This window comes from Jatropha curcas, chromosome 11 (genome assembly GCF_041381405.1).
Source record: "Jatropha curcas cultivar XTBG-Jc1 chromosome 11, XTBG_Jcur_1.0, whole genome shotgun sequence".
Classification (NCBI taxonomy): domain Eukaryota; kingdom Viridiplantae; phylum Streptophyta; class Magnoliopsida; order Malpighiales; family Euphorbiaceae; genus Jatropha; species Jatropha curcas.
This window is the reverse complement of record NC_143161.1, coordinates 3,867,227-3,893,909: the sequence shown is the minus strand read 5'-3', so window position 1 is coordinate 3,893,909 and position 26,683 is coordinate 3,867,227. Positions and strand designations below refer to the sequence as shown.

General features: G+C 33.8%; 4 protein-coding genes across 10 annotated transcripts; 3 read left to right on the top strand and 1 right to left on the bottom strand.

Moving 5' to 3' along the window:
• Positions 1–230: 230 nt before the first annotated feature.
• Positions 231–2,216, bottom strand: LOC149492387 (uncharacterized). 5 transcript variants are annotated; one of them, XR_016318674.1, is made up of 4 exons: positions 1,944–2,212; positions 1,179–1,260; positions 965–1,081; positions 231–680 (listed from the first exon to the last, which is right to left on the bottom strand). XR_016318674.1 is itself a non-coding variant. In XM_089715817.1 (4 exons), exons 1-4 carry the CDS (start codon positions 1,985–1,987, stop codon positions 644–646), a joined length of 243 nt encoding a protein of 80 aa, XP_089571943.1. In that variant the 5' UTR covers positions 1,988–2,216; the 3' UTR covers positions 231–643. The 5 variants fall into 5 exon arrangements, 2 of the variants coding, with proteins under 2 accessions (XP_089571943.1, XP_089571942.1); XR_016318673.1 differs by having other exon boundaries at positions 1,842–1,954; XM_089715817.1 differs by having other exon boundaries at positions 965–1,044; positions 1,944–2,216.
• Positions 2,217–2,564: 348 nt separating this feature from the next.
• On the top strand, positions 2,565–4,401 carry SCPL50 (serine carboxypeptidase-like 50). Its single transcript, XM_089716031.1, has one exon. It carries the CDS (start codon positions 2,751–2,753, stop codon positions 4,071–4,073), a length of 1,323 nt encoding a protein of 440 aa, XP_089572157.1. The 5' UTR covers positions 2,565–2,750; the 3' UTR covers positions 4,074–4,401.
• Positions 4,402–6,102: 1,701 nt separating this feature from the next.
• LOC149492385 (serine carboxypeptidase-like 50) lies at positions 6,103–7,973 on the top strand. The gene has a single exon (XM_089716035.1). It carries the CDS (start codon positions 6,104–6,106, stop codon positions 7,706–7,708), a length of 1,605 nt encoding a protein of 534 aa, XP_089572161.1. The 5' UTR covers position 6,103; the 3' UTR covers positions 7,709–7,973.
• Positions 7,974–8,814: 841 nt separating this feature from the next.
• Positions 8,815–21,087, top strand: LOC149492384 (DEAD/DEAH box RNA helicase family protein). 3 transcript variants are annotated; one of them, XM_089716033.1, is made up of 18 exons: positions 8,815–8,965; positions 9,061–9,165; positions 9,978–10,060; positions 10,144–10,276; positions 10,386–11,018; positions 11,110–11,222; positions 12,200–12,428; positions 13,121–13,284; positions 13,607–13,688; positions 14,434–14,523; positions 15,392–15,625; positions 16,233–16,304; positions 16,509–16,661; positions 16,753–16,896; positions 17,981–18,139; positions 18,476–18,559; positions 19,389–19,961; positions 20,764–21,087. In XM_089716033.1, exons 2-18 carry the CDS (start codon positions 9,127–9,129, stop codon positions 20,854–20,856), a joined length of 3,078 nt encoding a protein of 1,025 aa, XP_089572159.1. In that variant the 5' UTR covers positions 8,815–8,965; positions 9,061–9,126; the 3' UTR covers positions 20,857–21,087. The 3 variants fall into 3 exon arrangements, with proteins under 3 accessions (XP_089572159.1, XP_089572158.1, XP_089572160.1); XM_089716032.1 differs by having other exon boundaries at positions 9,966–10,060; XM_089716034.1 differs by lacking the exon at positions 9,978–10,060 and having other exon boundaries at positions 8,948–8,965.
• The last annotated feature ends 5,596 nt before the right edge of the window (positions 21,088–26,683 follow it).

The following is a 26,683-nucleotide window of genomic DNA, read 5'->3' as shown; positions in this document are numbered from 1 at the left end:
ACAGCCTAATATCCTATGTGAACTTGATTGGTGATTATATACCCTTTGGCAAGCATCAGCGTCGCTGAAGATACAACGCACATAAAATTGAGTGAGCTATTTAACACTTCGTTTTACTGCACTGCTGTTAATCAGTGTGTTGTGCCTCTTTGAGATGAGAAGAACATTATTGCATATCTGCTTCAAACTTGTGAAGCTTAATAAACAATTTGGACAATTCATAATAGAGATGAGAAAACGATTCACTTTCACTGTATATAACTCAGGAACAATATTTTGTCACTTAGTGGATTTGATCGATTTAAGGAACAGTCCGCACATCTGAAGGAAGAAAAACATTAGAAGTCGAAGAAACGTTCCCTATGCCTACAAGTATAGAAGAAGGTGCTTTAATGGTAGTAATTATCCAATGAGCAGCTCTGAATGCAGCGACACAAGTCATAGTGAAAGTTCTGATATTAACGCTAACACATGCACCTGCTTCAGAATGCAATGCCTTATTAAGGAGACCTCACGGTACACAAAAAACACAAATGAAAATTTTATCATCTGATGACATCAAAAGTGCCATGTGTTTATTTTCGTACTGTTATCCCTAAATTCACCGGGTAGCCATGTAGAATTCAATCTTAGCCACTTCCGTCTAGTTGTCCATGAGAAAGAAGGTGCGCCATATATTGCTGCAAGGGCATAGCCATAAATTCTTAAGTTGACTGACTATGATATCATATTATCATATGATCCTCTAGGATTTCAAAGAAAAGCTGACATAAATAAATTTCCCAGTTAATTCAAAAAAATAAAGATTATATCTTTAAATCGCAATTCATGACAGTCAATCTACGCAAAAAGTGTATATTCATTGTAAATGCAATAACAAAGAAAATTCAACCTTCCAATATGCAAAATAGAATAGACATTGAGGAAATAGAATTTGGCTGGTTACTAGCATTTAAGAACTTACAGCATGATATGCGTATGGTGATTTCGCTTGGCGATCAAAGTGCTTAGCCATGATGCAGAACTCAATTGGACCCTACTCCTCTGATTCAAAACAATTAGCAAGTGCAGCTTTATATAGCTGCCAAAAATTCCAAAAAACCCCCAAAAATCATCCAACAATACATAAATACCAAAGAACAGAAAATTCACATAAAAGATCACCAATAATTACAGACCTTAGCTGTGTCTGTTAAAAGTTCAGTTCCAGCGGGGTAAGATGCATAAAATTGATCAGCTCTAGAATATCCAGCTCTGGTTCTGGAGCAACAGATACAATAAACATCCCAAAATTAAAATTAATATCATAATTCTGGCATGCAATTATTCAACTCTAGATGGCCCAGCCAAAGATGAAAACCAAAAAGAAAACAACAAAAAGTAACACCGATTCAGTTGCATATCAAGTGTGAGCAGTAGCCTTTAACAGAAATAGAAATTAAAACAACCCAACCAATAAAAAGATAAAATAATCATTCAAGTATCGAAATTTAGACACATTTTTGCATTATATAATTGTTTAACTGACTCACGTGTTGCCTGTATATGCATAACTCAAGACAGCAACAAAGCAGTAAAACCCAGTGTAAGACACGACTCTTCTAAACTTCTGAATCTTCAGTATTTCTTTAAACCCATGGTAGATCATCATAATTGCTATAACACAACCAACACCTAAAGTACGTAACACAACTAGACAGTAATCATTCAGACATTTAATCAAACGGCTTGCGTGCACAGCGGTACAAATATTCTCTTAAAACACTATGCCTAAACAGTCAGAAATTGGAAAAGTTGCGGACACAAATCCACATCACTGAGATTCATAACCATGGAGATACCGAAAATAGTTGAAAATAAAATGACAAATCTTATCAGTTATTGTTATTATTTTCGGAAATGAAGTCAGGGAATTGGGATCCTTCTCAGTAAAGAACCAGTACTTGATCTTGTTAAAGAAAGTTAGGCTGAGGCCACCATGGTCCATGAATAACGTTTCTGGGCCCTTTCTTTTACAACAAAAAGTTTTCAAAACTTTGTTGGGCTCTCGTTGAGGCCCTAAACCATTATTCAGAATTCTGATTCATTTGGGATTCTATTTTTCCGGAGCTAGAAATAGAATACACGTCTCCAGTTTATTGAATTGAGCCTAATTTTATTTACATCGAGTCAAGCCAGGAAAAATGCTCTCAGCTAAAAACTTTTTCCATTTACAAAAATTGAACACTCAAAAATATCTCTTTAAACCAACTCTCATTGATTGGCTTTTTTTTTTTTCAATTATTATTTTCAAGAAGTTGGAAAAAAATCAAAAAGTGCATGTGCAGGGAAAAATGAAATTTCGTCCACATTTGAGCAAATTGCTGGCGACAATTATTGCTACCTTTGACGATTCAAGTCAAACAATTTAAGTATACTTGCTGATAGGATCAGCTGACGCGAGTTAGCCTGGTGGACAGGGAAAAAAGAGTATTTCTCACGAGTCACTCAGCACCAAAACACTAAACTGGTAAAGTTAATTGAATTCTCATTTTTCAACTTTTCTCCAAAGGCAAAAGTTTTCAAACCAGCAATTGTTGCTCGATGGTCAACTTTTAACTCCTGATGCGTCCACCAATTCCCTCATTGGGTAGGCTTAGGCAATTAAAGCAAGTCAATTTATTATTTATTTTTTGACGTGCCTCTCTACTTAATAAATTAAGTTTTGAAGTTTTATTACTACGTTCTTTAAGAAAGGCAATAATAAAAAAATGCATTCAACTAGACTAAGCTCCTATGTCTCCAAGCTCTTCTTCCTCCTATCGTGTTTCCTCCACCAATCTTTAGCCTCAAACTCTACTTTTCCCAATGAAGCTCTCCCAACCAAATCAGGCTACCTCTCTGTCAATCCCAACTCCAGTTCGGCCATTTTCTACACTTTCTACGAAGCTCAAAACCCTGCATTACGTCTCTCCCAAACCCCACTGCTTATTTGGCTCCAAGGCGGCCCTGGCTGCTCCTCCATGACTGGCAATTTCCTCGAACTGGGTCCTTATCGTATTGCCGATTCTCAGACTCAAAATATCGAACACCTTACTCTTGAACCTAATAAAGGCCCTTGGAACCGCATTTTTGGCCTTCTTTTTCTTGATAATCCAATAGGAGTCGGGTTTAGTATCGCTGCTATACCCGAAGAGATACCTAGAGATCAAGACTCTGTTGCCAAACATCTCTTTGTTGCTATAACTGGTTTTATGGACTTAAACCCAGAATTCAAAAACCGACCAATTTATATAACTGGTGAGAGTTATGCAGGAAAGTATGTTCCTTCAATTGGGTATTACATTTTAAAGAAGAATATGAAGTTGCCTTTGTCAAAGCAGGTGAATTTGAAAGGTGTGGCAATAGGTAACGGGTTAACAGATCCAGTGACCCAGTTGAGAACTCTTGCTGATATGGCATATTTTTCTAGTTGGATCAATGAAAAGCAAAAGGGTGAATTAGAGGAAGCACAAGAGAAAGCAATAGAATTAGCTGAAATGGGAAGTTGGAGTGAAGCAGCAGATGCAAGAAATGAAGTCTTTGATTTGTTACGTAATATGACAGGATTAGCTACTTTATTTGACTCTACAAAGAAAGTGCCTTATAAAACTAAATTAGTTACTAAACTCTTGCAATCAATGGAGGTGAAGCAGGCATTAGGTGCTAATGAATCTATAGTATTTGATGACTGCAATAAAGTGGTGAAGGCTGTATTGCATGGAGATGTTATGAAGAGTGTGAAGCATATGGTAGAGTTTTTGCTGAAGGAAAGTAAGGTGTTACTGTATCAAGGGCATTTTGATATGAAAGAGACAGCAGTTTCGACTGAGGCTTGGGTGAAGACAATGAAATGGGAAGGAATAGAGAGGTTTTTAATGGCAGAGAGGAAAGTGTGGAAAGTAATTGGAGAGCTTGCTGGGTATGTGCAAAAATGGGGCAGCTTGAGCCATGTTGTGGTTTTAGGGGCAGGGCATTTAGTGCCTGCTGATCAGGCTTTAAATTCTCAGGCCATGATTGAGGACTGGGTTTTGGAAAGGGGAGTCTTTGCGTAATTAATATCTGGAGGAACAAATATAATGATTATTCTTATAAAAATTACCACATGATGGAGGGGGTTATACCTAGTAAAAAAACATGGTCGTGCACAAAATTGAGGCATGAGTGCCTAAATATTAATATTCATAGCTTAATTAGATAATATAAGTAGTTTAAGGAGCTATTATTATGGTTGATTAGGATCAACATTGAATTTATCCAAAATATAAATTGCATATATTTATCAAGACTATGAGATAAATGTGCAAAAACTCTGTAGAGAAATTGGATCTTATGAATTTAACCTTTTCTATAAGGGAAGAATGATCATTATTATCGGTCTTATACTTTATTTACTTTTATTTATTATTATTATATTTATTATTTCTAGACATATGATATCCGAAAACACCAATCCAAATAATCTGGATTCTGGATTCACTTACACTGGACAAGCCTATAAAGGGAAGCAAACCACTGCAACTTTATCATTTATTGGTATGAGAACTTTTTAGTACAAAGAGGCATTTCATTCTAGATGATGAATTTCCTAAACACAGCTTCTTTTACTCTTGTGAGCCGAGTTAGGAACTACTTGGTTTGGCCAAAAAAGGAATAGAGGCAACAACTCTTTTTTAATGATATACTGTTTTCACTTGACATTACTGAGAGAGAGAGCTGGGAGTTTTACTTGACATCACCAAGTTAAATTTAGGTGAATGGGGAGATCTAATCGGGGTGTAGATGCTCGGTTTTATTAAAATTTTCCTAGATTATAATAATAAAAAGGAAAAAAAAAATCATTGCTGACAAAAAAAAAAAAAAAAAAAAAAAAAAAAAAAAAAAAAAAACCTTACATCAATACTGCTGCCAAACAATATTAGGAGTTAATAGAACAACTCAACTTGAGCTATTGAGGCAAAATGTACGATGATTGTCATCAAGATTGAAGAAATCTGAATTGGCTTTTCTTGATCTCTGGAATCACAATTTTGTTTTTGAATTTTAGATAGTTGCCAGAAAGGCATAATACACAAACAAAACGACACATACTTTATTCCAACACATTTTTTATTTTTATTAGAAAGAATATAAAAATGAAAAACTAAATCCAAACATCACCTTCCAAAATATTCTAGAGATTTCCGATAACTAATTTTTAAATTGAAGTTAACCAAAGAGAGTAATATAATCGTCGGAAGTCTAACGGTCATTGATTGAAAGACAAGAAATGCAATAGAAATACTGAATAAAAACTCTTCGAAATAGAGATGAAATGCTTAATATAAATGGAGAAAATAATTAATTCGTCTCTACGGTTCGATGAAACTAATTAATTCATCTCTGCAGTTTGATAATATTAATTAATGATCTATAAGATTTACATTCGTCAAATTACTTAGTCCTTCCGTTCGTTTTCTTCATATTTTTCCGTTAAAACCTTTAAAAAAGACTAAAGTATCCTGACACATTAATTTGTTCATCCATGTAATTTAACAATATTAATTAATGATCCCTGGAGTTTACTTCTGTCAAACCATTTGGTCATTTATTCATTTTCTCTTGATTTTTCTGTTAAAATCAAAAAAGAAAAAAAAAGATTAAAGTATCATTGCACTTAAGAAGAAAAATACTAAACTAACCTAGATTATTTGTTTTCTAACGAAATGACAGTTAAATCTTAATAAATTTATAACTGAATCTGCAAAAACGGTAAATTTTTTTTTAAATATTCTTACTATTCTTATGGTCGTATCTTTATTTTATTAGTTGTAGTTTGTAATGTAATATATAAAATAACTTGTTCTCTTGAATATTGATACCTAAAATTACGACAAATGGAAATTCTAACCAGGATTAGTTTAGTCTTTTTCTTCTTAAATGTTAGGTGTTTTAGTCCCTTTTTTAAAAGATTTTAACAAAAAAAATATGAAAAAAATGAATGGAAGGATAAGTAGTTTGATGGAATTAAATCTTTAGTTTAGTAAAATATTATTACTAAGTTAATTATTTTCCCGTATAAATTTGGCATTATAGCTGTTAAGAAATGAGTACAAGCCAAATCCAGAAAATCACTATAAGGTTTCCGTTCTTCAGTCTGAATGATATCATCACTGCAAGTTTCATTATTAGATATCAAAGCTTCATCCGGAGCTTTACTCTGTTTTCCACTTTTCTCATAAAAGTGGAACAAAATTTGCAAACGGATACTGCCAACCACCGATACAGAACAAAATTTCATTTCCTCATTGCAGAAATAAGACAAAGTTCAAGCTTGACTAGACACACAACTATGGAATCAACAACACCATTAACCTTCGTGTTGCAGCTCCTTACCCTTTCTTTCTTTTGCCAATCTTTAGCCTCTTCATCATTGATTTCAAGCTTTACTTTTCCAAATGAAGCTTTACCAACCAAATCAGGGTACCACTCTGTCAATCCCAATTCCAGTTCGGCCATTTTCTATACTTTCTATGAAGCCCAAAACCCAGTCTCAACTTTATCCAAAACCCCACTTCTTATTTGGCTTCAAGGTGGTCCTGGTTGCTCCTCCATGCTTGGTAACTTCTTCGAGCTGGGTCCATATCGCGTCGTTGACTCCCATAGACAAAACGTCGAACAACTCGCTCTTGTACGCAATTTAGGCTCATGGAATCGCATTTTCGGCCTTCTTTTCCTAGATAATCCAATTGGAGTTGGGTTTAGTATTGCTGCTACATCCCAAGAGATACCCAAAGATCAACACGCTGTTGCTAAGCATCTTTTTGCTGCCATCAGTGGGTTTATTGGCTCAGATCCAGTTTTCAAGAATCGCCCAATTTATATCACAGGTGAGAGTTACGCAGGAAAGTATGTTCCCGCAATTGGGTATCATATTTTGAAGAAGAATATGAAACTGGCAGTTTCAAACCAAGTGAACTTACAAGGTGTGGCCATAGGAAATGGGTTAACTGACCCAGAGATACAAGTGAAAACTCATGCTTTAAACGCATATTTTTCTGGCTTGATAAATGAACGGCAAAAGTGTGAATTGGAGGAAGTTCAAGTTAAGGTAGTGGAGTTAATCAAAAAGGGAAATTGGAGTGAGGCAACAGATGCAAGAGGTGATCTTTTGGATTTGTTGCAAAATATGACAGGGTTGGCTACCTTGTATGACTTCACAAGAAAAGTGCCTTACGAAACGAGCCTTGTTGCCAAATTGTTGCAGTTACAGGAGGTGAAGAATGCTTTAGGTGCAAACGAATCTATAGTTTTCGAAGTCTGCAGTGATACGGTTGGGTCTGCACTCCAAGAAGATGTGATGAAGAGTGTGAAATATATGGTGGAATTCTTGGTGAAGAATAGCAAGGTATTGCTATATCAAGGCTTTTTTGATTTGAGAGATGGTGTGGTTTCTACTGAAGCTTGGGTCAAGACAATGAAATGGGAAGGCATAGGGAGGTTTTTGACTGCTGAAAGGAAAGTGTGGGAAGTGAACGGAGAGCTTGCCGGGTTTGTTCAAAAGTGGGGAAGCCTGAGTCATGCTGTGGTGCTTGGGGCTGGACATCTTGTGCCTACTGACCAGCCGTTTAATTCTCAATCTATGATAGAGGATTGGGTTCAGGACCAGGGTATCTTTGCTTCCGAGCAAAAGAATAATTATGATCTGTAGCTATATTAAATTTGTGCGACTTGGTTGTGAATTTCATGAATAATGCACCGATCAAATTGCGCGTTCTTATGATGCATCAAATTATTAGAGTCTATCGGCAACCCAGTTAAGCGTCATCCACAGTTCAGCCTTGATGATTTAATTTAGTGACACGTCCATTCAATATTCAGAGAACTTAATTACTGCAATTAGGCAAGGTTCTCCATTTGTACTTTGTAGAGTGGATTTATGCCCAAAGAATAAAAATTCTCTTAAGAAATGGAAATCCAATTCTCAACATCAATATCTATAAAATAGATGAACAATTTCTAGTTCTATGTTCTCGCAAAATGTAATAAACAAATCAAGTATTTTTTAACTAAAAAAAACCCAAAACACAAAATTATATATCAAAAGATGATTATCAAAGATTAACGAATGAGCCTCAGATTAGCATTTTGGCACATTCCTCATCGCAAGCAACAACCCATGTAGATAAACTCTACACAGAGCGCAAAAATCGTTGTTGCCACTCATGCCCAAATGTTCTCCTCATCAGCAATAACAAAAATAATTGTATCGATTCAATCAATTTTAGTTAAAGATAGATCATAAACTAATTATGTAATGGCGTTTGGAGGCCGGTTTGTGAGAAGAGGGAGATGGGTATGCAAAGAGTGAGATTTGGGGAAAGACCACAAATTTTCACTTTCACAGATACCCATCAAGCACAAAACCCGTACTATGATGCCATTGGATTTGATTTCTGGGGCTGTTAAAGTAGGGCATCCGATAGAAAACCTACCGGTTTTTGAGAGCCACTGATTTATGCTACTCTCCCCTTTTGGTCCAGCCCCGATTTGTCTCTCTTGTTGAGATGCGTAAACGACTATAGACTGAATGTAAACCTAAACACCGCGACACTTTCTCTATTAAAGGCTGAGACTAGTTGCTGATTTAACTGCGTTTGTGAACGAAACCCTAAGACGATCTTATTTATACCAAAAACCTGGCTAGTATCAAGGAAGAAGATAAGCACGTGAGCGTATGCACGTGCTTAAGATAAACATTATTTTAGAAGGAAAAGCTAAAAACAGTGTCCTTAGAAAAATTTGGGCTGGGCCGCAGGTATTATGTTAAGTGGGCCTCCTCTAACGTCTCCTGCCTGTCCAAGCTTCGGGGCGAGGAGAGCTCTCCCTGTGCGTATTGTACACACAGTACACAGTCTCCGCTAAAAGAAGCATCGTGGATTTGATTTGAGCAAGTTTTGAACACAAGGTATTTCCTTTCAGTTTTTCTAATTTCACTTGAAATGGAAGCATTTGATCGACGCAACAGAAATTTCCAATTTCTTCCATTTTTGTTTTTTGCAGGTCTGGTGAACATATGCTGTTTATCAGGAATGTCCTACTCATGCTGTGAAGTTGTTTCAGTTTCTCATGGCATTCACGCTATCGGCTATGCAAATATATGGCCACGTAAGTATCTAAATTGTATATGTGTCCCTTTCGGTATTTATTGTTGCACTTCTCAAGGTAAAACTTTGTTTCTTCTTGGAGTGCTTTCCTTTTGTTTCTCATTGGAGTGCTTTCCTTAATTCTTTTTGTGTTTTCAGAATATCTGAAAGATAGATGTTCCTTTTTGGCTACTAGATTTTTTGAGGAGGAAAGTGTTTTACTCATTCATTGTGAAGTTGGTCTTCGGCAGATAGGCTTTAATTTCTGCATGTCGTTGAATTTATTGTGCTTCTAATAAAACAAATAGTTATTGAAAGATCACCATTTAAGAACTGTTCCAAAGCAGAAGAAGAAAAATACAGGCTTACTTACTCATCTAATAAACAGCATATATTAGGATGGTGTAGAGGAGAGGAATATTAGGACGTCCTAGGTGTGTTTATTTCAGCCTCTAAATTCAAATCCATCTTTTCAAAGTGCATATGGTTTCAGGTAAAATAAGTGTTCAAGGCAACTTCTTGCTTTGAATGAAGTGACAGACAAAGCATGCTGTAATTAATAATTTTATTTTTAGTTTGTTCTTTTTAGTATGTCACCTTATTTACAGGATGTATTGCCTCTCTCTAGGCACTCTTTTTTGATATTATAGCACTTTATTTCACTAATAAAACAGGTTTTTTACAGTTTTGAGTCCTTTTTCCTTATAACTTAGCACCTTTGTCTTGGTTACACCTATGTATTTCTTTCTTGTTAAAAGTTTTATGCATTATTTTTTACTCTTGAAATGTTTCAACTGAGCATGTTGATTAAAATGATTAAAGATTTTATTTCAGTGTCATAGCGGAAAACAATTGAGAAGTTTAATTCTCTTCAAATTTGAAATAGGATGTCAAAATGCTTTGAGTCGAAGAATGAGGTACTTACAGTATTCTTTCATTTCTTGCTTAAGTGATGAGAAATGGTAGGTATTTCAATTCAAGGGAATGACTTCTATTGCAGGTTCACTAATTTTCTCTTGAACATATCAAGACTGTCTTCTCGATCCAAACATAAGTTTGCAGAAAATTTGTTGGGTGAAGTACATAACCATGGCATACCAAGCATCTCAGATCAATCAAAAGTGCTTAATAAGGTAAATCTGCTATCCATGTTTGCAAAGATTGTGATGGTTGCTTTATTTGCGTGCTACTGCTGCAAGGGTCTCTTGGAAAATGAGGCTTCACCTGAGTGCTTTCTTGTAGGTATCAGTGTTGAAGGATTATGATGGTTTTCATGATTTAATTGAGAATGGAAAAGATGAAAAGAAACCTGGTCATGACCTTAAAGATAGTGTGGATGAATTTGATGCCTCCTTTGCTTTTAAAAGATTTCCTTCTATTGTTTTGGGTAGTTCTCCTCCTCTGGAATTATATGATGAGACTGCACAGCATTCTGAAATAAAGAGCGTTTTAGCAGCTGAAGGTCATAAAGAATTTTCCTCAGATTCTGTGTATGTGAACTTGGTTGATCCAAATGATTTTTCTGGGTATTGGACTTCTACAGGCACCCTTCCAAGTGAGAACTCTTCCATACCAGAAAAACAAGGCAATGAAGGCACACACATAATTAGTGAATTAAGAGAAGAAAAAGCATATATATTGAAAAAAGAGGAAAACCTATGTGATTTACCTTTATATTCTGAGAACATGACTTTAGAAACAAAAGAAAAAATGGATCATGAAGTTAGGATGGAGGAATCTTCATCTGAAGGAGTGCATAAATCACGAGTGTGTAGATCTCTACCGAGTGTTGCATTTCTTGATGCATCGATCAGTTGCATACCTGGATTAAGCAAGAGACAATGCCATCAGCTGGAGAACTGTGGTTTTCACACGGTAGGTCTGCTGAGGGAATATTAAAGATATGCCAGTTCTTTTTAGGTTCTTATAATTGAATTATGGATGCACTCTGTTCTCTTTGTCGCAGTTACGGAAACTGCTGAACCATTTCCCTAGAACCTATGCTGATTTGCAAAATGCACAAGTTGGAATTGATGATGGACAGTATTTGATTTCTGTTGGGAGAATTTTATCTTCAAGGTATCTAGATATTGTCCTCTGAAATTTCAAATCATCTTTCTTTTCTCAGAGAAACAATAATTACGGAAGTTTTGTAAACTCTGCATTGAACCCGATTGGGATTTGAACTTGAGATCTATAAAATAAATCACTAGCTTCAATTGTTGTTATGTAACTTTGGGGACAGTATTTTGATATTGTTGTAGGCTTGAGTAATGTGTATAAATTTGGCTTTAGATTAGATATATATATATATTTTTTTTGAACATGCTCTTGGATAATTGGAATTGCAATAAGCTATCGCCAGTACTGTTCTTTCTGGCGGCAATAGTCTGTCTGAGGCAAGAATAAATGATCAAATTTTTTTCATTATGGGATATATACAACATTCTAACTTAACTCAGACGAATGCAATCATTTTGCTAGTTAAAAGGAGAGGGAAGAGATACTGCCAGGGTTACTATTACTCACAGCCCTGAACAAGTATTCAGCTTTTGGATTGGTACAATGCAATTTAATATGCAGTTGACTTAGATTGCTGTAAGCAATTTAAATTAAAATTTTGAAATAAAGGAGTAGAATACTTGTGTATGAACACTTCCAGCCCTATCATATGCATATTTTGGAGGAACTTGTTATTGTGACTTCTAGTTTCATATATTTGATTTGCCTTTATCTCCAATTGACTGTGCCTAGCCTTTCCTCTAGCTTTTTGTGCTCTTTGGACTGCTTTTCGTGGTTTCTCCTTCTTTGGAATCAAAGTCTTAGACCTGTTTCATAAGCAGATTATTGATCTTGATATACAAACATAGAAATGTTTAGGACTTGGCTATCAGTAGTATTTTGTTTGAACATCATTTGTTATTTAATCTATTTTTCCTGCTATATGGTGTTCTTATTGAGTGTGTATATATACATGCAGTAACCTTCTACGTAAGTAAGCAAAAGTAGTAGGTAAGTGTTTTTATATTGATTAATAATTTCCATTTTTGTTATAGGGGAGTTAGAGCCAGTTATTCCTTTTCATTTCTTGAGGTGGTTGTGGGTTGTGAGGTTGCAGATGATGAACCTCAGCATACCATTGATAATATTGATGGCGGAGGAAAGAAAACCATTTATTTGCATCTCAAGAAATTTTTTCGTGGCATGCGTTTCACTAGTCAACCTTTTCTCAAAATTCTTGAGGACAAGCATAAACTGGGAGATTTTGTTTGTGTCAGTGGTAAAGTAAGTTGATTTCTCCATTATTTGCTCTTTGTGATGGTAAGGATCAATCATTTTACAGCTAATTGGAGCTTGATCTAGGACAAACTATTTCATAAAATTCATGCTTATTTGGGTCCTATTCCTATTCAACTTATATCGCTATCAGGGCACTATGCATTTTCAGTGGTTGTTCCTGCAGTAGGCTTTGAAGATAATATAAAAGATACGATATTTTTTATATTCACTATCTTGGCAAACTTTCTTAAAAGTGATGAAGTGCAGTTTCTATTAGGGGTGACTGAGCATACATCAGTTAAAACAGAAAAACCAAATAGATCTAGTTCTTTTTTTAATTCAGTTGTTTGGGTTATTGGTTCAGTTTATGATTTTAGGTAATTTCAATATTTTGTTTTTGGTTCGATTGTGGAAGATAAGTCAAAAAATTTGTCCGAAAAACTGAACCAGTTCAGTTTTATACATAATTCAATTTCTTTTTTTTTTTTTTTTGGAAAAAAAAAACATAGAAAAGGAGGTAGTTTGGTTTTTGGTTTTGGTTTGGTTCCGAACTGAACTGGTTGATTGTGCACCCCCAGTTTCTATATATAGTTTTATTCTTATTATGTTATTTGCCTAGATGTTACTTGTCAATCATATGTTGTGATTTGTTTTGAGGACTTCAAGACTTGCTGATTGAATGTTGTTTGTCAATGTAGGTTAAGAGCATGAGCACTAAAGATCATTATGAAATGAGGGAATACAATATCGATGTCCTAAAGGATGATGAAGATTCATCTATTCATTTGGAAGAGAGGCCATATCCTATATACCCTTCAAAAGGAGGCTTAAAACCTAGTTCTCTTAGAAACATTATTGCAAGGTTTGTGCTTCATTCCTTTTATTAGTTTGGCCTACAATATCATTACAATGCCAATGCCTCTTCAAAATTTCTTAGTGGGGCTTGAGGTCTCAATTTGACATGGTGATCTGTTTAATTAACTGACTTGAGAAGATTAGTGATTGGCTGTTTGTATTCAGTTTTGTTCATTGGCTCACCTAATTTTATTGTTATCTGAATCTATATCTCATAAATCGTTGTTTATGGATTGGATTTTGATTTTTACCCTTTAACTTGGGGTCTTTTGTTTTTGTTTCTAAATATAGGCTTGCAAAATATAATGTAGATTCTTTTATGTCTCCAGAGCTGTACAAGCCTTGGCTCCTGATGTTGATCCTATTCCAAAAGAAATCACTCAGGACTTTGGACTTTTAGATCTTCATGATGTAAGGAATTTTTATCTAGTCTCTATCATTGACTGGTATATTTTATTTAATTTTTATTTTTAAGATTTCCTTGCTTTTTGGTTCTGTGCTTTAAAAATATTTTTGATGTGCTTTGCAAAGTCATTTTAGGTAATTTACAAATGTTTATTTGGTTATTGCCTAGATGGTGTTCGAGATGATGTGTCTGCTAGTGTTGGGGAGGTTGGGACTTGATAGGAATGTTAGTCGTGTTATTTTGTAAAGCATGGTATACTGTTCTAATAAGATATTAGGTATACTGAAATTTGAGAATTTTGGAAGACACAGTGTGTCTACTTTTGGAGATCAAAGTAAGATTCTGATGAGCTTATTTTCATGGCCTCTTTCCACCACATTTAATTTCTTAAATCCTTTGTGATACTTCTTGGTGCGATCACATTAGGTCCACCCTTTTTTTGGTGGTTAATATGCTTAACATTTTGTCAGCAGGAAAATGGTTGGGGAATTTGTGGACTATGTTCTCATGATCCAATATTTTAACTTCCTCTTGAGCCATTTTTCTGTTTCTCTGATTTGATAAAAAGCTCATGTTCTCCATTCTCTGCCTCTTTTTGCTTTTTTCAACATGTGCTGACCGATCATTATAAATTATGGTCATTGAATAAAAGGTTTAAACCACCACAATTTGACAGCTTACAACCTATTACTCCGTGCATGTGTGGCAGCATATTTTAGTGAAACTCAGTTGTTGTTCTTGAAAATGTAGGCATATATTAGGATTCATCAACCAAAACATTTGGAGGAGGCTGACTCAGCTCGTAGAAGGCTTATCTTTGATGAGTTCTTTTACCTACAGGTGACAATCACATTTTGTTAATTTTTTTCTCTGGAGAAATAATCTTATATTTGTTACAGTCTACTATGGTTGCCTGCATGACATCTCTTTATATTGTTGCCACTTCCTTAATTGATGTCATAAGAAAATACATTGGATTCCTTGTGTCATGGTTTTTTTATCCTGCCACCGTGGTAATGCTGTACATTGATAATTCAGCAAAGCAATCTAATGATATTTATTGCCTAATGGTAACAACTGTAAACCGCCATTTCAAACCTAGCCACCCGAAAACCCCCCCCCCCCCCCCGCCTCCCCCCCAAAAAAAAAAAAACACACACACACTCTCTCACAGAGACACTTCCATTTTTGATTTTGCTTCATTTGTTTTATTTTCTAGGTCATGTGCATAAATAACTCATTAACACAACAACAGGCATATAGTATCAGTTGAAACTTGAAACTATCTTAAAAACTACTTAAAAAAAAAAATCACAGTATAACATAGCCTTACTCTGAATAAGGATCATAAATGTTGAAGTGTTAGTATTCTGGATTTTTACAAATTCTTGCATATCTAAAAAGTTGAAATAAGATCACCTCACAACTACTTCTGTGGAATGCAACCAGAACTGGGACTCTGGCATCAATCATGTTTTATCTATATGTGGACCAGATAGAGTTTTCTAAAAGGTTCATGTCATCTGTAGTTGCAGACTGCAAAGGCGACTTATTTTGTGTATATCATGCTCATTGGCTGCTTGGAATCAGAAATTTTTTACTTGAAGCTTGTACTTTAGTTTATATCTTGATCCCGTACAGAATAAGTTATGTTGGTGTGTTTGTGGCTTTACTTTCATCAATAATCATCTATGTTGGTTGTGTGCAGTTGGGACGCTTATTCCAAATGCTTGAAGGTCTTGGTACACGAATGGAGAAAGATGGATTACTGGACAAGTACAGAAAACCTGAATTAAATGCTCTCTATATGGAGGACTGGTCCACTCTCACCAAAAAATTTTTGAAGACTCTTCCATATTCCCTTACTTCTAGTCAGCTAAGTGCTGTTTCAGAGATTATATGGGATATAAAGAGACCTGTTCCTATGAACCGACTTCTGCAGGTTTTGGATTGTACACTAATGCTCTGTTTGTTTAATCATCAACAGCAAACAGTCTGTCTATATTTGGTTTTCAGATTCAGATTGTTCTTCTGAACTTGTAGAAAAATCCGAATTTGCGTTGCCAATATTCAGATAGCTTCTTCTCTAGCAATTGGAGTTCATTCACTTGCAACATAAAAATGGAATTGAATGAAGCAATTACATGACTGTGTATAGCTGGTTTCATTTAATTTGTGCCCCATTGTCATTGTTTTATGCCTGTCCCTGTTCTTTGCAATTAATGGTGCTTCCATAAATGCTCATGTTATCTGCACAAAACCCAAGTACATAAAAACGTGCTTGGCTGTTGAGGATTTTGAGTGAAGAAATTGTGGAGATTACCTTTTCTTTCCTGGAGGAAGCTGATTACAGGGCACAAATAATTTATAGTATTATTATCTAGTCTTGAAAACTTTTAAGTGAAAAAACAAGGAACAGATAAAGTTATAAATGAAGTATTGACTGAGTATTATGTCATCGGTGAACTTCTTGGCATTTGTATTTGATGAAATTGAAGTAAGAAAAAAAAAAAAAGGTTCACTTACTAATATTTTGATACTTGTTCCAGGGAGATGTTGGGTGTGGGAAAACGGTGGTAGCTTTTTTGGCATGTATGGAAGTTATTGGCTCTGGTTATCAGGTTGGTCTCTTCATGAATATGGTGTTGAGAAATGTACTTATCCAAAAAACTGCAGAATGTCTTTAACATACTTTGGAGCTTAATAGCTGTGGCTTTATTTGCATGGGATGTTTCACAATTTTTGTGCTGTTGTTCATTTGCTCCTCTATCTCTGCGTGGATTTGGTATGTAATGAATATTATGGTTGTATTTCTCTGTACGTAGGCAGCTTTCATGGTTCCAACTGAGCTGCTAGCTATCCAGCATTATGAGCAATTGCTTAATTTGCTGGAGTCTATGGGGGAAGACCAATCCAAGCCTGCCATTGCCCTACTAACAGGTTCAACACCATTGAAACAGTCACGGATGATTCGTAAGGCATGCAAATTATTTAAGTATTTTGCTTTGTTGTTAACCAGAATCTTTGAGATTAAGTAATTTTCTCTGTTTTTTTTTAATTGGGTGACAGGCGCTCCAAACAGGAGACATCTCAATGGTCATTGGAACTCACAGTTTAATATCTGAAAATGTAGAATTCTCTGCTTTACGTTTAGCTGTGGTAGATGAACAACATCGCTTTGGCGTGATCCAGAGAGGAAGGTTTAACAGTAAGGTGGTTTGCTCTACTTGCCTCAGCTTGATGGCATTTAATGGAAAAGTTTTAATTTTAAATTTACTCTAGCATTTCACTTTCTGGCTATTGCAAGCATTTTCATTTTTCTTCTGGTCATCTCCTAGTGGGTTTACTGGTCCACAACTTAAAATTATTTCCACTAAGTCCATGATAATTATCTGTTTTAATCATTTGAATAATTAGTTTATCCATAATGTTCTTTTTGAGTTCCACTTCTTTGCAAAAGTTTTGGATTGCCTCAATATTGAGCCTTTTGAACTCCAAAAGTAGTTTTTGCACATCTAGTCTTGCTCCCTCGGATTTAAATTTCTGTTTGTCACTCTCCCTGAAAGATGGAAAAGCTGTGCTCTGTCCATTGATTGAAGTCTTTTTTGCAAGTAGCCCCTTCCATGCAGCTATTCCACACATTCATTAAGAGTGACGTTGTTTTGCTACTCTGTACATGCATAGAGCGGGAAATCTGAAATGGTTCACAAGAAAATGTACAGCAGTAGAAATAACAAATGAGAGAAGAAAGGTAGAGTTACTCATGGCTAGGAAGTTGTTGATCCTTGGTGGCTAGACATGGGAAGTGCTTTCTAGTGTTTGCTTCTTTTAGATTGCATGAGCTTATTTGGAATCTGTCATTTCGGTCTTCTTTTTTAGAAGAATGGGCTTGTCCAGAAATTCTGTGGCTTTTTGGTTTTATAATAGTGAAGATTTGGTGGTAGAAAGGATGCCAAGTGGGATTACCCAGTCATATTGACGAACTAATTATAGCTTCATGGGGAAACTGCTAATAAATGACTGTCATCTGGGGCCTTTGGGAGTAAGATGCAATAAAGTGGCATTAATGGATATTCAAGTCTTATATGCATCAGAAAGTTCTATTGATGCTTGCCCAGACAAATCTGGGTACTTGATTTAGCATTAGCTTCAAGAGTTGTTAATTCTATTAATTTGCATCAAATATATTTTTTTATCATCCAGAATTAATGCCGTTATCCTCACAATCACAAGTTTTGGCTTCATTCTCTTTCTGCATGTAATTTGTACAATTGACTGAGACATCTGAACCCTGCAGTTATGTTTTAGCTCTTTAAGTTCAAGAATGGCAGCAACTAGTTCTGATGCGTCCTCGAAAAGCAATGACTACATGGCCCCCCATATACTTGCTATGTCAGCCACTCCCATCCCGAGGACACTTGCTTTGGCATTGTATGGGGACGTGTCCCTAACACAAGTATGTAATTTTGTTGACTCTGTGGTTGTTACTTGTTAGCTTGGTAAATGATATCATGCAATCTGAGCTTTCTTATACTTCTCTCAAACTCTGTTAGCTTTATGAAAAAAAGGAGGGAGAAATCTATATCTCTCCTGCTTCAGCTATTTGAACCCTTGAAATATTTTCTGGTTTCGTAATGAAGAGTGATTAAGCAGTGAATAACTCTTTGCTTAGTAGATCAGACTTACCTAAGGTTCTGGAGAGATTTTTCTTCTCTGGTTCCCAAATGAATTTGGTTACTTACTATTTAATCGATTGATTTTTCATTCTAAAAGTTATTCCCGGGTTTCCCAGATAACTGACTTACCTCCTGGAAGAATTCCAATTGAAACACACATCATTGAAGGAACTAGCAAGGGCTTTGAGGATGTCTACACGGTATGGTCTTTTAAACAGTCTGAAGCACTAGCATCTATTTGTCTTGTTTCTTTCTCTCGCTCTCTTTTTTTTTTTTTTTGGAAAATAAAATTCATAGGGGAGGGTGATTTAAACTATTGATGGCTTACATTATTGGACAAGAGCTTTACTGTTGGATTACTGCCCAATAGGCCAAGACATGACTGAACCCTTAAGATTTGAATCACCATCTTGTTTGGTTACCAAGAATAAGGAATGGAAATCAAATGCTTTCTATTTCCACTCCTGCTTTCTAATACCTAATCCCCATGTGAAATTAAAATCTGGTGCTAAAGACCATTTTATTTCTAATTTCTCATTTCCATCCATCATTCTTGTTGCCAAACACAACCAATAAATGTAAGTGGAATCTTAATTTCTAGAGTTGGTCTTTCATTCCCAATGATTACCTTTACAGCCTGAGCATGTCTGAAGCTTCATTTTGGTTTGCAAGTATGAATATCAATTATTGGATTATAAAACAAGAAAACAATGAGTGTGACCCAGTAATGCTGGTTAAGAAACTTTACACATTCAATCCATCTAAGATGATCTTCCTTAACCTTTTACAAATATACTATAATCAGTAAATTTGAGAAAAGGGGAATGATTAATAGGAGTCTTCTTCCTTGTAAAAGATAATATATGATATTTACTTATTTATTTTAAAACATATGTACTCGCATATGAATGGCTTGATATTGATTATGTTGTGGGATCTTTAAAATATAAAAATAATAATTTTAAGTGTAGAAATGGTAATGTTGCCAATTACAACTTTATCTGATGCCGAGGATATCAATTGTGCCAGATGATGCTAGATGAATTAGAAGCAGAGGGAAAAGTGTATCTTGTGTATCCAGTCATTGAACAGTCTGAGCAACTGCCTCAGCTTCGTGCTGCTTCTGCTGATCTCGAAGCTATGTCAGATAGGTTTCGTGGTTACAATTGTGGGTTGTTACATGGCAAAATGAAGAGTGATGAAAAAGATGAAGCATTGAGACGATTTAGATCAGGGGAAACACACATACTGCTTTCCACTCAAGTAATTGAGGTTGGTGTTGATGTTCCAGATGCTTCCATGATGGTTGTCATGAATGCTGAGAGATTTGGAATAGCTCAATTGCACCAACTCAGAGGACGAGTTGGACGTGGAACTAGGAAGTCCAAATGTATATTATTAGCATCTACCACCAGTAGCCTTAACCGTTTAAAGGTGCTGGAGAAGTCATCGGATGGTTTTTACTTAGCAAATGCTGATCTTCTTCTCCGTGGACCTGGTGACTTGCTTGGCAAAAGACAATCAGGACACATTCCAGAGTTTCCCATTGCAAGGTTGGAGATCGACGGTAACATTTTGCAAGAAGCGCATGCTGCTGCATTGGTAAATATCTTATTATTTACAAATTTTTGTTTGAAATTTCTTAAACACTTTCTTAATAAGTCTTGTACATCTTCCTGTATGTTAGTATCCAATGCTTTTGCTAGTTTTACTTGGAGGCTATATAAACTTTTCCAGTATTGGTATCTTTAATGCGCTTTCTGCGCTTGTTATTATGCACGTCATTACATGCATTAATTACATGTTTTAGAGGTAGTACAATTCCATATCTTTAAAAGGTACTATGTCATTTCTGTTTGAGATATTTATTGACAAGAAATAAGTGCATAACTTTCAGATGGCCTTAAACCCAACTCTACTTGAGCCTAACATTTATAAAGGAGAAATATGTGTTCTCCTATGCAAAATCTTAATTTAGAAAATCCTAAAAAGCATAACCCATATTGTTTGGCAGGCAGCCACTTTATTGGGTCTTAGCAGTCTATTTGTCTGGCTTTAACATGCAAAATGGAAATAAGCTGGCCTCCTATGCAGACATTAGCGGAGTCTGTTATTTTGATTGATCTTTGGACGCAAACCAGGAGGGATGGTGATCCAATGCATATCATTTTCTTAAGCTTGATGCTTATTGTTCAACTATATAAAGCATTTGCTTTAATGACATCCATCTCATCTGTGATAACTAGAGTATAAACTTTTAAATGGATTCTCAATTGCAACACTATGGCTTTTAGTGAAAAGCCAGTTGGCTTCCAAGCTAATAATACCTCTCTCTTTTCCTTCCTTTGTAACCATGGTTGGTCTAGTTCATGTATCTTTAATAAAGAGATTTGTCTATATGCAGAAAATTCTAGGTGATTCTTATGATTTAGATCAATTTCCAGCACTCAAAGCGGAGCTGAGCATGCGGCAGCCACTTTGTCTTCTTGGAGATTGAGATATATAGCTATGAAAGAACTCCAAACTTGAGATTCAGGACAAGAAACATTTGCATAAAGGATGAATCAAAGTTTTCGTATCCTAAATCTTTGGTCAATTTTTGTACATTCTCTCTTTAGGTCAAAATTTTATGACTTTCTGTTTAGGCAGTTGTACTAAATGTAATTTGCAACTTAGTGTAAATGTTGCAGTAACAGCTTGAAATGCAGTTGCCCCCTTTTTTTTACCATTCTGTTTCTAGTACAAGTGTTAAGAAATACCTGCTTCAAATTTAGTGCTTCCAGGTATGCAAAGACAGGAACAAGTATTTCATTGGTAACAAAGCTTGTGTGATGCAGGGATTTAATGGCAGGTGTATTGTTCCAGATATTGCTAGAGCGTGCATCTAAATTTTCAGGTTGTTGATTAATCTTTACTCCTTATTTGGTGCAAACATGGTTTTCCAATACAATTTACTAGTATATAATTAATTCATTAAATATATCTTAACCTGTATTACTCCACCAAATTCTCAAATCACTGCGATCCCACATTTTTCAAAAATGTGAGAAAACAAATGGATCACGTTTGATTGGTATAGTTGAATGTGTCATATAATGTAAGAGATGAAATGGTTAATCTCATTCATCATAAACCGTTTATATTATACTAATTTAATGTTAATTTTTCATAATCAGAAATTGGAAAAGAAAAACAAAGAAATAAAGAAGAGAGGAAGGAAACGGCAGCGGTATTTTATCTGGTGGCTTTTGGGAACATCCTGTCGGCAAGCATATGAGTATGTCAAACCATTGATGATTGAAAGATAGATCATAGAGAAAATAACAACCCCCTCGTAAAAGCCATATAAACGTCTATCAACAAACAGTAATTAATTACAACTAACAAAACAAAATTTTAATTATATACTACTAAATCACTTTTTAACAACTATCTATTGCCCATTACTTGTTTGGCTTGGCTTGGCTTGGCTTGGCTGCCCCCACTAAGGAAATAAAAAATAAAAAATATATATATAAGAAAAATATTGATGGGCCCCAGTTGCTATCCACTGAGATTACAAAGACATTGGAAGCGAAGCGATGATGGACTACCCAATCACCAAAGAGCAAAGCCCAAGAAGAGGACAAGCAGACAGAAGTGGGTCCTACAGAGTTTAGGTTCCCTACCCAATGATCAAAAGTGGGGTCCATCTCCTGTTCCGTGTTCCATGAGATGTCCATAATGTAATCATCGATACAGGGCCCCACCTTATACCCACGCTTTTCTTTTTTCTTTTTTTGCTACCTATATTTTACACTTACTTACACCCTATTAATTAATTAATAATTAAGAAAAAATAGTACTACTAATAATTTATCAGACACAAATAATTGAATAAAGAAATACACTTTTACTTGCTTTTGCTATTGTTGTTCTGGTGGTCTGAGTCTGCGTGTGTATAGCGTGCGATTTTGTGTGTATGACTTTCACATGATAACAATCTGACATCTTACAAAAGCATTACGGCTTTGCCACGACACCGCAATTTTTCTTTCTTTTTCTTTTTTCTTTTTCATCTATAATTAAATTTCTTTTACACAGTATTTTTTTTTTTTTTTTCAAGTTTATCAATGTGGAATTTAATCAGTTGAAATGGACTCTTGGAATCAAGACTGTTGGAATGGTTTTTACCTCCATAGTAGTTAGAAATTACACGACAACAAGAAGGACCAAACTTTAATTTATACAACATCCAGAAGAACCTAGAACTAGTTGAGATAAACTGTATGAATCTTTGCTTTAAATATCCGCTCTGATAAGATTATTATTAATGCAAAATAAATTAAAAAAAATAGTAAAAAAAAAATTAAAGTCATTTGATATATTAATAAATAGAAAAAAGAATAATACATGAAATAACAACTAATTAAGATCTATTACATGAATCTTTTATGTTCATTTTATTACGTGCCTAGCTATAATTTCACGAATATCTAAAAATCGTAGATTCTCCGCGACAACCTTCCTTCAAGCAGTTTTAGGTCGATCTCTTCTCTTTTAGCACCTTTCACTATTAAAGTATAATATTTACGAGGTTTATATAATTAGGAATTATAATAAATTAAAATGCCATTATTATTGAATTCTAATGGTAAAATAAAAACTAAAAATCAGTAATGCAAAATTATTATATAAGTGTGTAAATCATGTGCATTTCAAGCTTTATCATTCTATATAGGAAAACTAAAGCATGTGATGTTTTAATATTATAGAATCATAAAATTGGTTTAATAATAGCATTAATATATAGTGGTGGTGTTCATTATTGAAGAGAATGTTTTAGATTTTAAAAATGGATCCTTTTTGTCTTATAGACTAATTATAATCTCTTAGGACAAGCATGTATGATCTATACATATGATATGGTAGAGTAGTCCATAATGGAATATATCTTTTTATTAAATTTATTAGCTATACAAATATTCCATTATATTATATCCAATTATGTTGTAACCAATAACCATTCAATCAATTAAAAATATTTGAATTGGTTTGATTTTGGGGAAAACAAAAAATTTATCGATGGTCATTCAACTTCTTTTTATAGTGAAAAGAAAATAGGAATTTAAATTCTTTAATAAACAAAAACTTTATTATTAGGGATGGGGATTCGAAACTTATCTTTTGTCATTGTCGTATATGCACTTATCGATCGATTATATCTTAATGTGCAACTTTGACATCATGTTTATGCATACACTAAATAATTTGTGTTTTTTTTTTTTATACTTTATATGAAATTATAGAAAAATGTGTTTTAAAAATTAATTTAAAAAAGAAAAACAAAATATTTTTTGGGAGTAGTATATGATAAAGTATATTTTGTTTTTCTTTTTTTTTTTTTTAAATTAAACTATATATGCATCAACATGACAAAATGTTAGAAGACTGCTTTTCATTAGCATAATCATTATTTATATACATTTTATTCTTATCTAATAGATTTTCCATATTGACCAAAACTCCACGTGTCGTCTTTGTCTCTGATTAAGACAACTCCACAAACATGGTGACAAAAGTTGACTTAACAAGAACATGTTGGTGTTATATATGCTCAGGAAAAAACAATTTTATTACTCTTTTGAAAATATAAAAGCACTCCACTAAAATTTAATATATATATATATATATATATATATATATATATATATATATATATATCAGTTTAATAGCAAGAAAATTACCAAACTTAAGAATGGTGAAAGATGTTAATTATAACATAATTATTATTGCTTTTCAGAAAAAGAAAAAAAGAGAACATAGTTATTAATTGTTCATTCATTTTCTAAAAAAAGGGTATTTTAATTTTTGTAAATTAGCATTCAATTAAATTATTATTACTTTAATTTTAAGGACCAATTGAAATTCTAATTGACTTAATTACCTAATCTAATTTTTTTAAATTTCAAATAAAAATCTTAATATTATTATTTATTTTAGAAATGATAAATTATTTTTCTTACTTTTAGTTTGTGCCTCACCTTTGACTTTAAAAATTATTAGTGATATGGCAATGGCACCAAGAGTGGTAGTAGGTAGAGTATGTATGATCTTGTTTATTATGGATTAAAAATTGTCACCACAGTGTTCTGCATATTTTGGAAAATTAGGAAAAAAAAATTATATACGTGCATGTATCATTTTGGGAATATATTTACTTTCTAAAGTGCTATATACTTTTTATAAAATTACTTCTATGAGAAAAAGAAAGATATAATTTCAAAGTGGCACTATAAAGAATTTCAAAACATAAATAGCTGCAAGTTGCAAGATGAAAATCTTTTATTGAAAATAACAAAATGTTTTTTGTTTGTTGTATTTTGCTGGTTTTGACCAAACAAAGTGTTGGAGACACGCAATAATGAAGAGATATTTTTGGATAGATTTCCATATAATCTTTTCCCCACATATTTGAATTGGGATATTACTAATTAATTAAATATCACATCAAAATAATTAAATATTTTAAAAATAAGGAACATTTATTTTCTCGTAATATATGATTGATTTGGAATCTATAATTTTCAGACAGAAAAAAAAAACCTAAGAAAAAGAGTAAATTGTGTTGGAAAGACAATAAAAACTAGTGCAAAATTTCCAGGAAAGCACAACATAGTGTGAAATAGCAAAGAAGCACTTGGCTTTTCTATTTTTCCCCTAAATTTTTTACGTGCGATTTGAAATCCTAGCATTTCTTTATCGCCAGATAAGTGCTAAATTATTAAAATAATATTTATGTAACTAATATATAGACTTTGAATTATTTATTAAATTAAATTTTATTGTCAAATAAATGTATTTTCTAGTTATTTATAAACAACGATTGAAGTGTTAACATACATTTAAATTCAGTGAATGATCTCAGGAAGGTTAAGAGTTTGATCCATGGAAAAATAGTTACAGAGAAAGATGGTTATACAAATCCTAAAATTGAAACAACTGAAATTAGTCTCATATATATATGTGTGTGCGCGCGCGCGCGCTTAGTACATAAATTTAATTCGAAATTTAGCAAACTTGTGGCCTTCTAAAACCTTGCAAGATTCAATCATGACCGTTATTATTGAAATATGAAAGTGTATGGTCTTTCCTGTAAAACTTAAGGGAGAAAAAAATAATCGACAAATATACAATTTGAAATTTATGCATTATGCCTCTCTCTCTCTCTCTCTCTATATATATATATATATATTAGGGTAAAGTACGAAATAGTCATGATAATCAGTTTAGACCACCATAAATGTGTATGCAGAATATTTAATATGTTTGGCTAAGACATTAAATAAGCCTGTAACAGCTCTTCCTACCTATTGATGTAAACATTTCTATACCTCGTATTGACATCTCAGTTATTTATAATTAAATTTTTGCTGCAATACTTCAGACCCAGACAAACCTGAATCCAATTTTTTATTCAAAGAAACAAATATATTTTTGGTAATATTCAAAATTTTTAAGGGATAGAGCTGTTAGCCACTTAGAGCTTTTGAATTCATGATGTTCTCCACATATTTGATCATTATATTACTAGTCAAATAATAAATACTTTGATATATATATATAGTTCAATTTAATTTATTTATATTTATACACATATTAAATGAGTCGAAAGAACAATTTTGCAGGTTATCCTTTATAGAATGTGAAAAGATCAATCGGTTCACACTTGATTAATATATATATATTTTTTGTAAAGAAAAAAAAAAAAAAAGGAAAAAAGAAGAAAGGAAAGTACTGGGGTTTTGCATGTAAGACTATTGCTAGGTGAATTTGAAGTTGAAAGCCATAAACCTAAAACCAAGTCCTTGAATAAGTACATTGACCAAATACCAAACTTTTATTAGTGGTGGAATTTTCCGGTCAAAATTTGCCACAAATATGTTGAAATTCAATGGTATAAGACCATCTGTGTATATAATTAATTACAACATTACCATTCACACACAAAAAAACTAATTTAGCTAGCCTTAAATATTACTAATTAATACCAAAATTAAGTTGCCCCAAAGTGTTTGTTACATATAATTCCAATTAAATAATTAATTTTTTTTTTTTGCTTTAATGCAAGTAAACGTTACAATTGCTTTACTTGGTAAGTCAGGTGAAACTCCATTCGATTTATCATAATATAATCAAAATAATAAATCAACTGCTATACACTAGTATTTTTTTTTTTTTAATTAAAACTCCCATAAAGGCATAAAACTATAAAGTCACCTATAAAATTTTTTGAAACCAATTGTATCACTGTTGACGTCTTTCTTATTATACTTGCTTAACAT

What these genes read in the sequence shown, in the direction of transcription:
- LOC149492384 (XM_089716032.1), top strand. Translation starts at nt 9,127, where the DNA reads ATGGCATTCACGCTATCGGCTATGCAAATATATGGCCAC. An exon ending in AATCAAAAGTGCTTAATAAG is followed by an intron (nt 10,277 to 10,385) that starts GTAAATCTGCTA and finishes GCTTTCTTGTAG; the next exon opens with GTATCAGTGTTGAAGGATTA. An exon ending in GGGAGAATTTTATCTTCAAG is followed by an intron (nt 11,223 to 12,199) that starts GTATCTAGATAT and finishes TTTTTGTTATAG; the next exon opens with GGGAGTTAGAGCCAGTTATT.
- LOC149492385 (XM_089716035.1), top strand. Translation starts at nt 6,104, where the DNA reads ATGAGTACAAGCCAAATCCAGAAAATCACTATAAGGTTTCCGTTCTTC.
- SCPL50 (XM_089716031.1), top strand. Translation starts at nt 2,751, where the DNA reads ATGCATTCAACTAGACTAAGCTCCTATGTCTCCAAGCTCTTCTTCCTC.
- LOC149492387 (XM_089715816.1), bottom strand. Translation starts at nt 1,651, where the DNA reads ATGATGATCTACCATGGGTTTAAAGAAATACTGAAGATTCAGAAGTTT. An exon ending in TATGCATATACAGGCAACAC is followed by an intron (nt 1,261 to 1,532) that starts GTGAGTCAGTTA and finishes CTGTTGCTCCAG; the next exon opens with AACCAGAGCTGGATATTCTA. An exon ending in TTTTAACAGACACAGCTAAG is followed by an intron (nt 1,045 to 1,178) that starts GTCTGTAATTAT and finishes GTTTTGAATCAG; the next exon opens with AGGAGTAGGGTCCAATTGAG.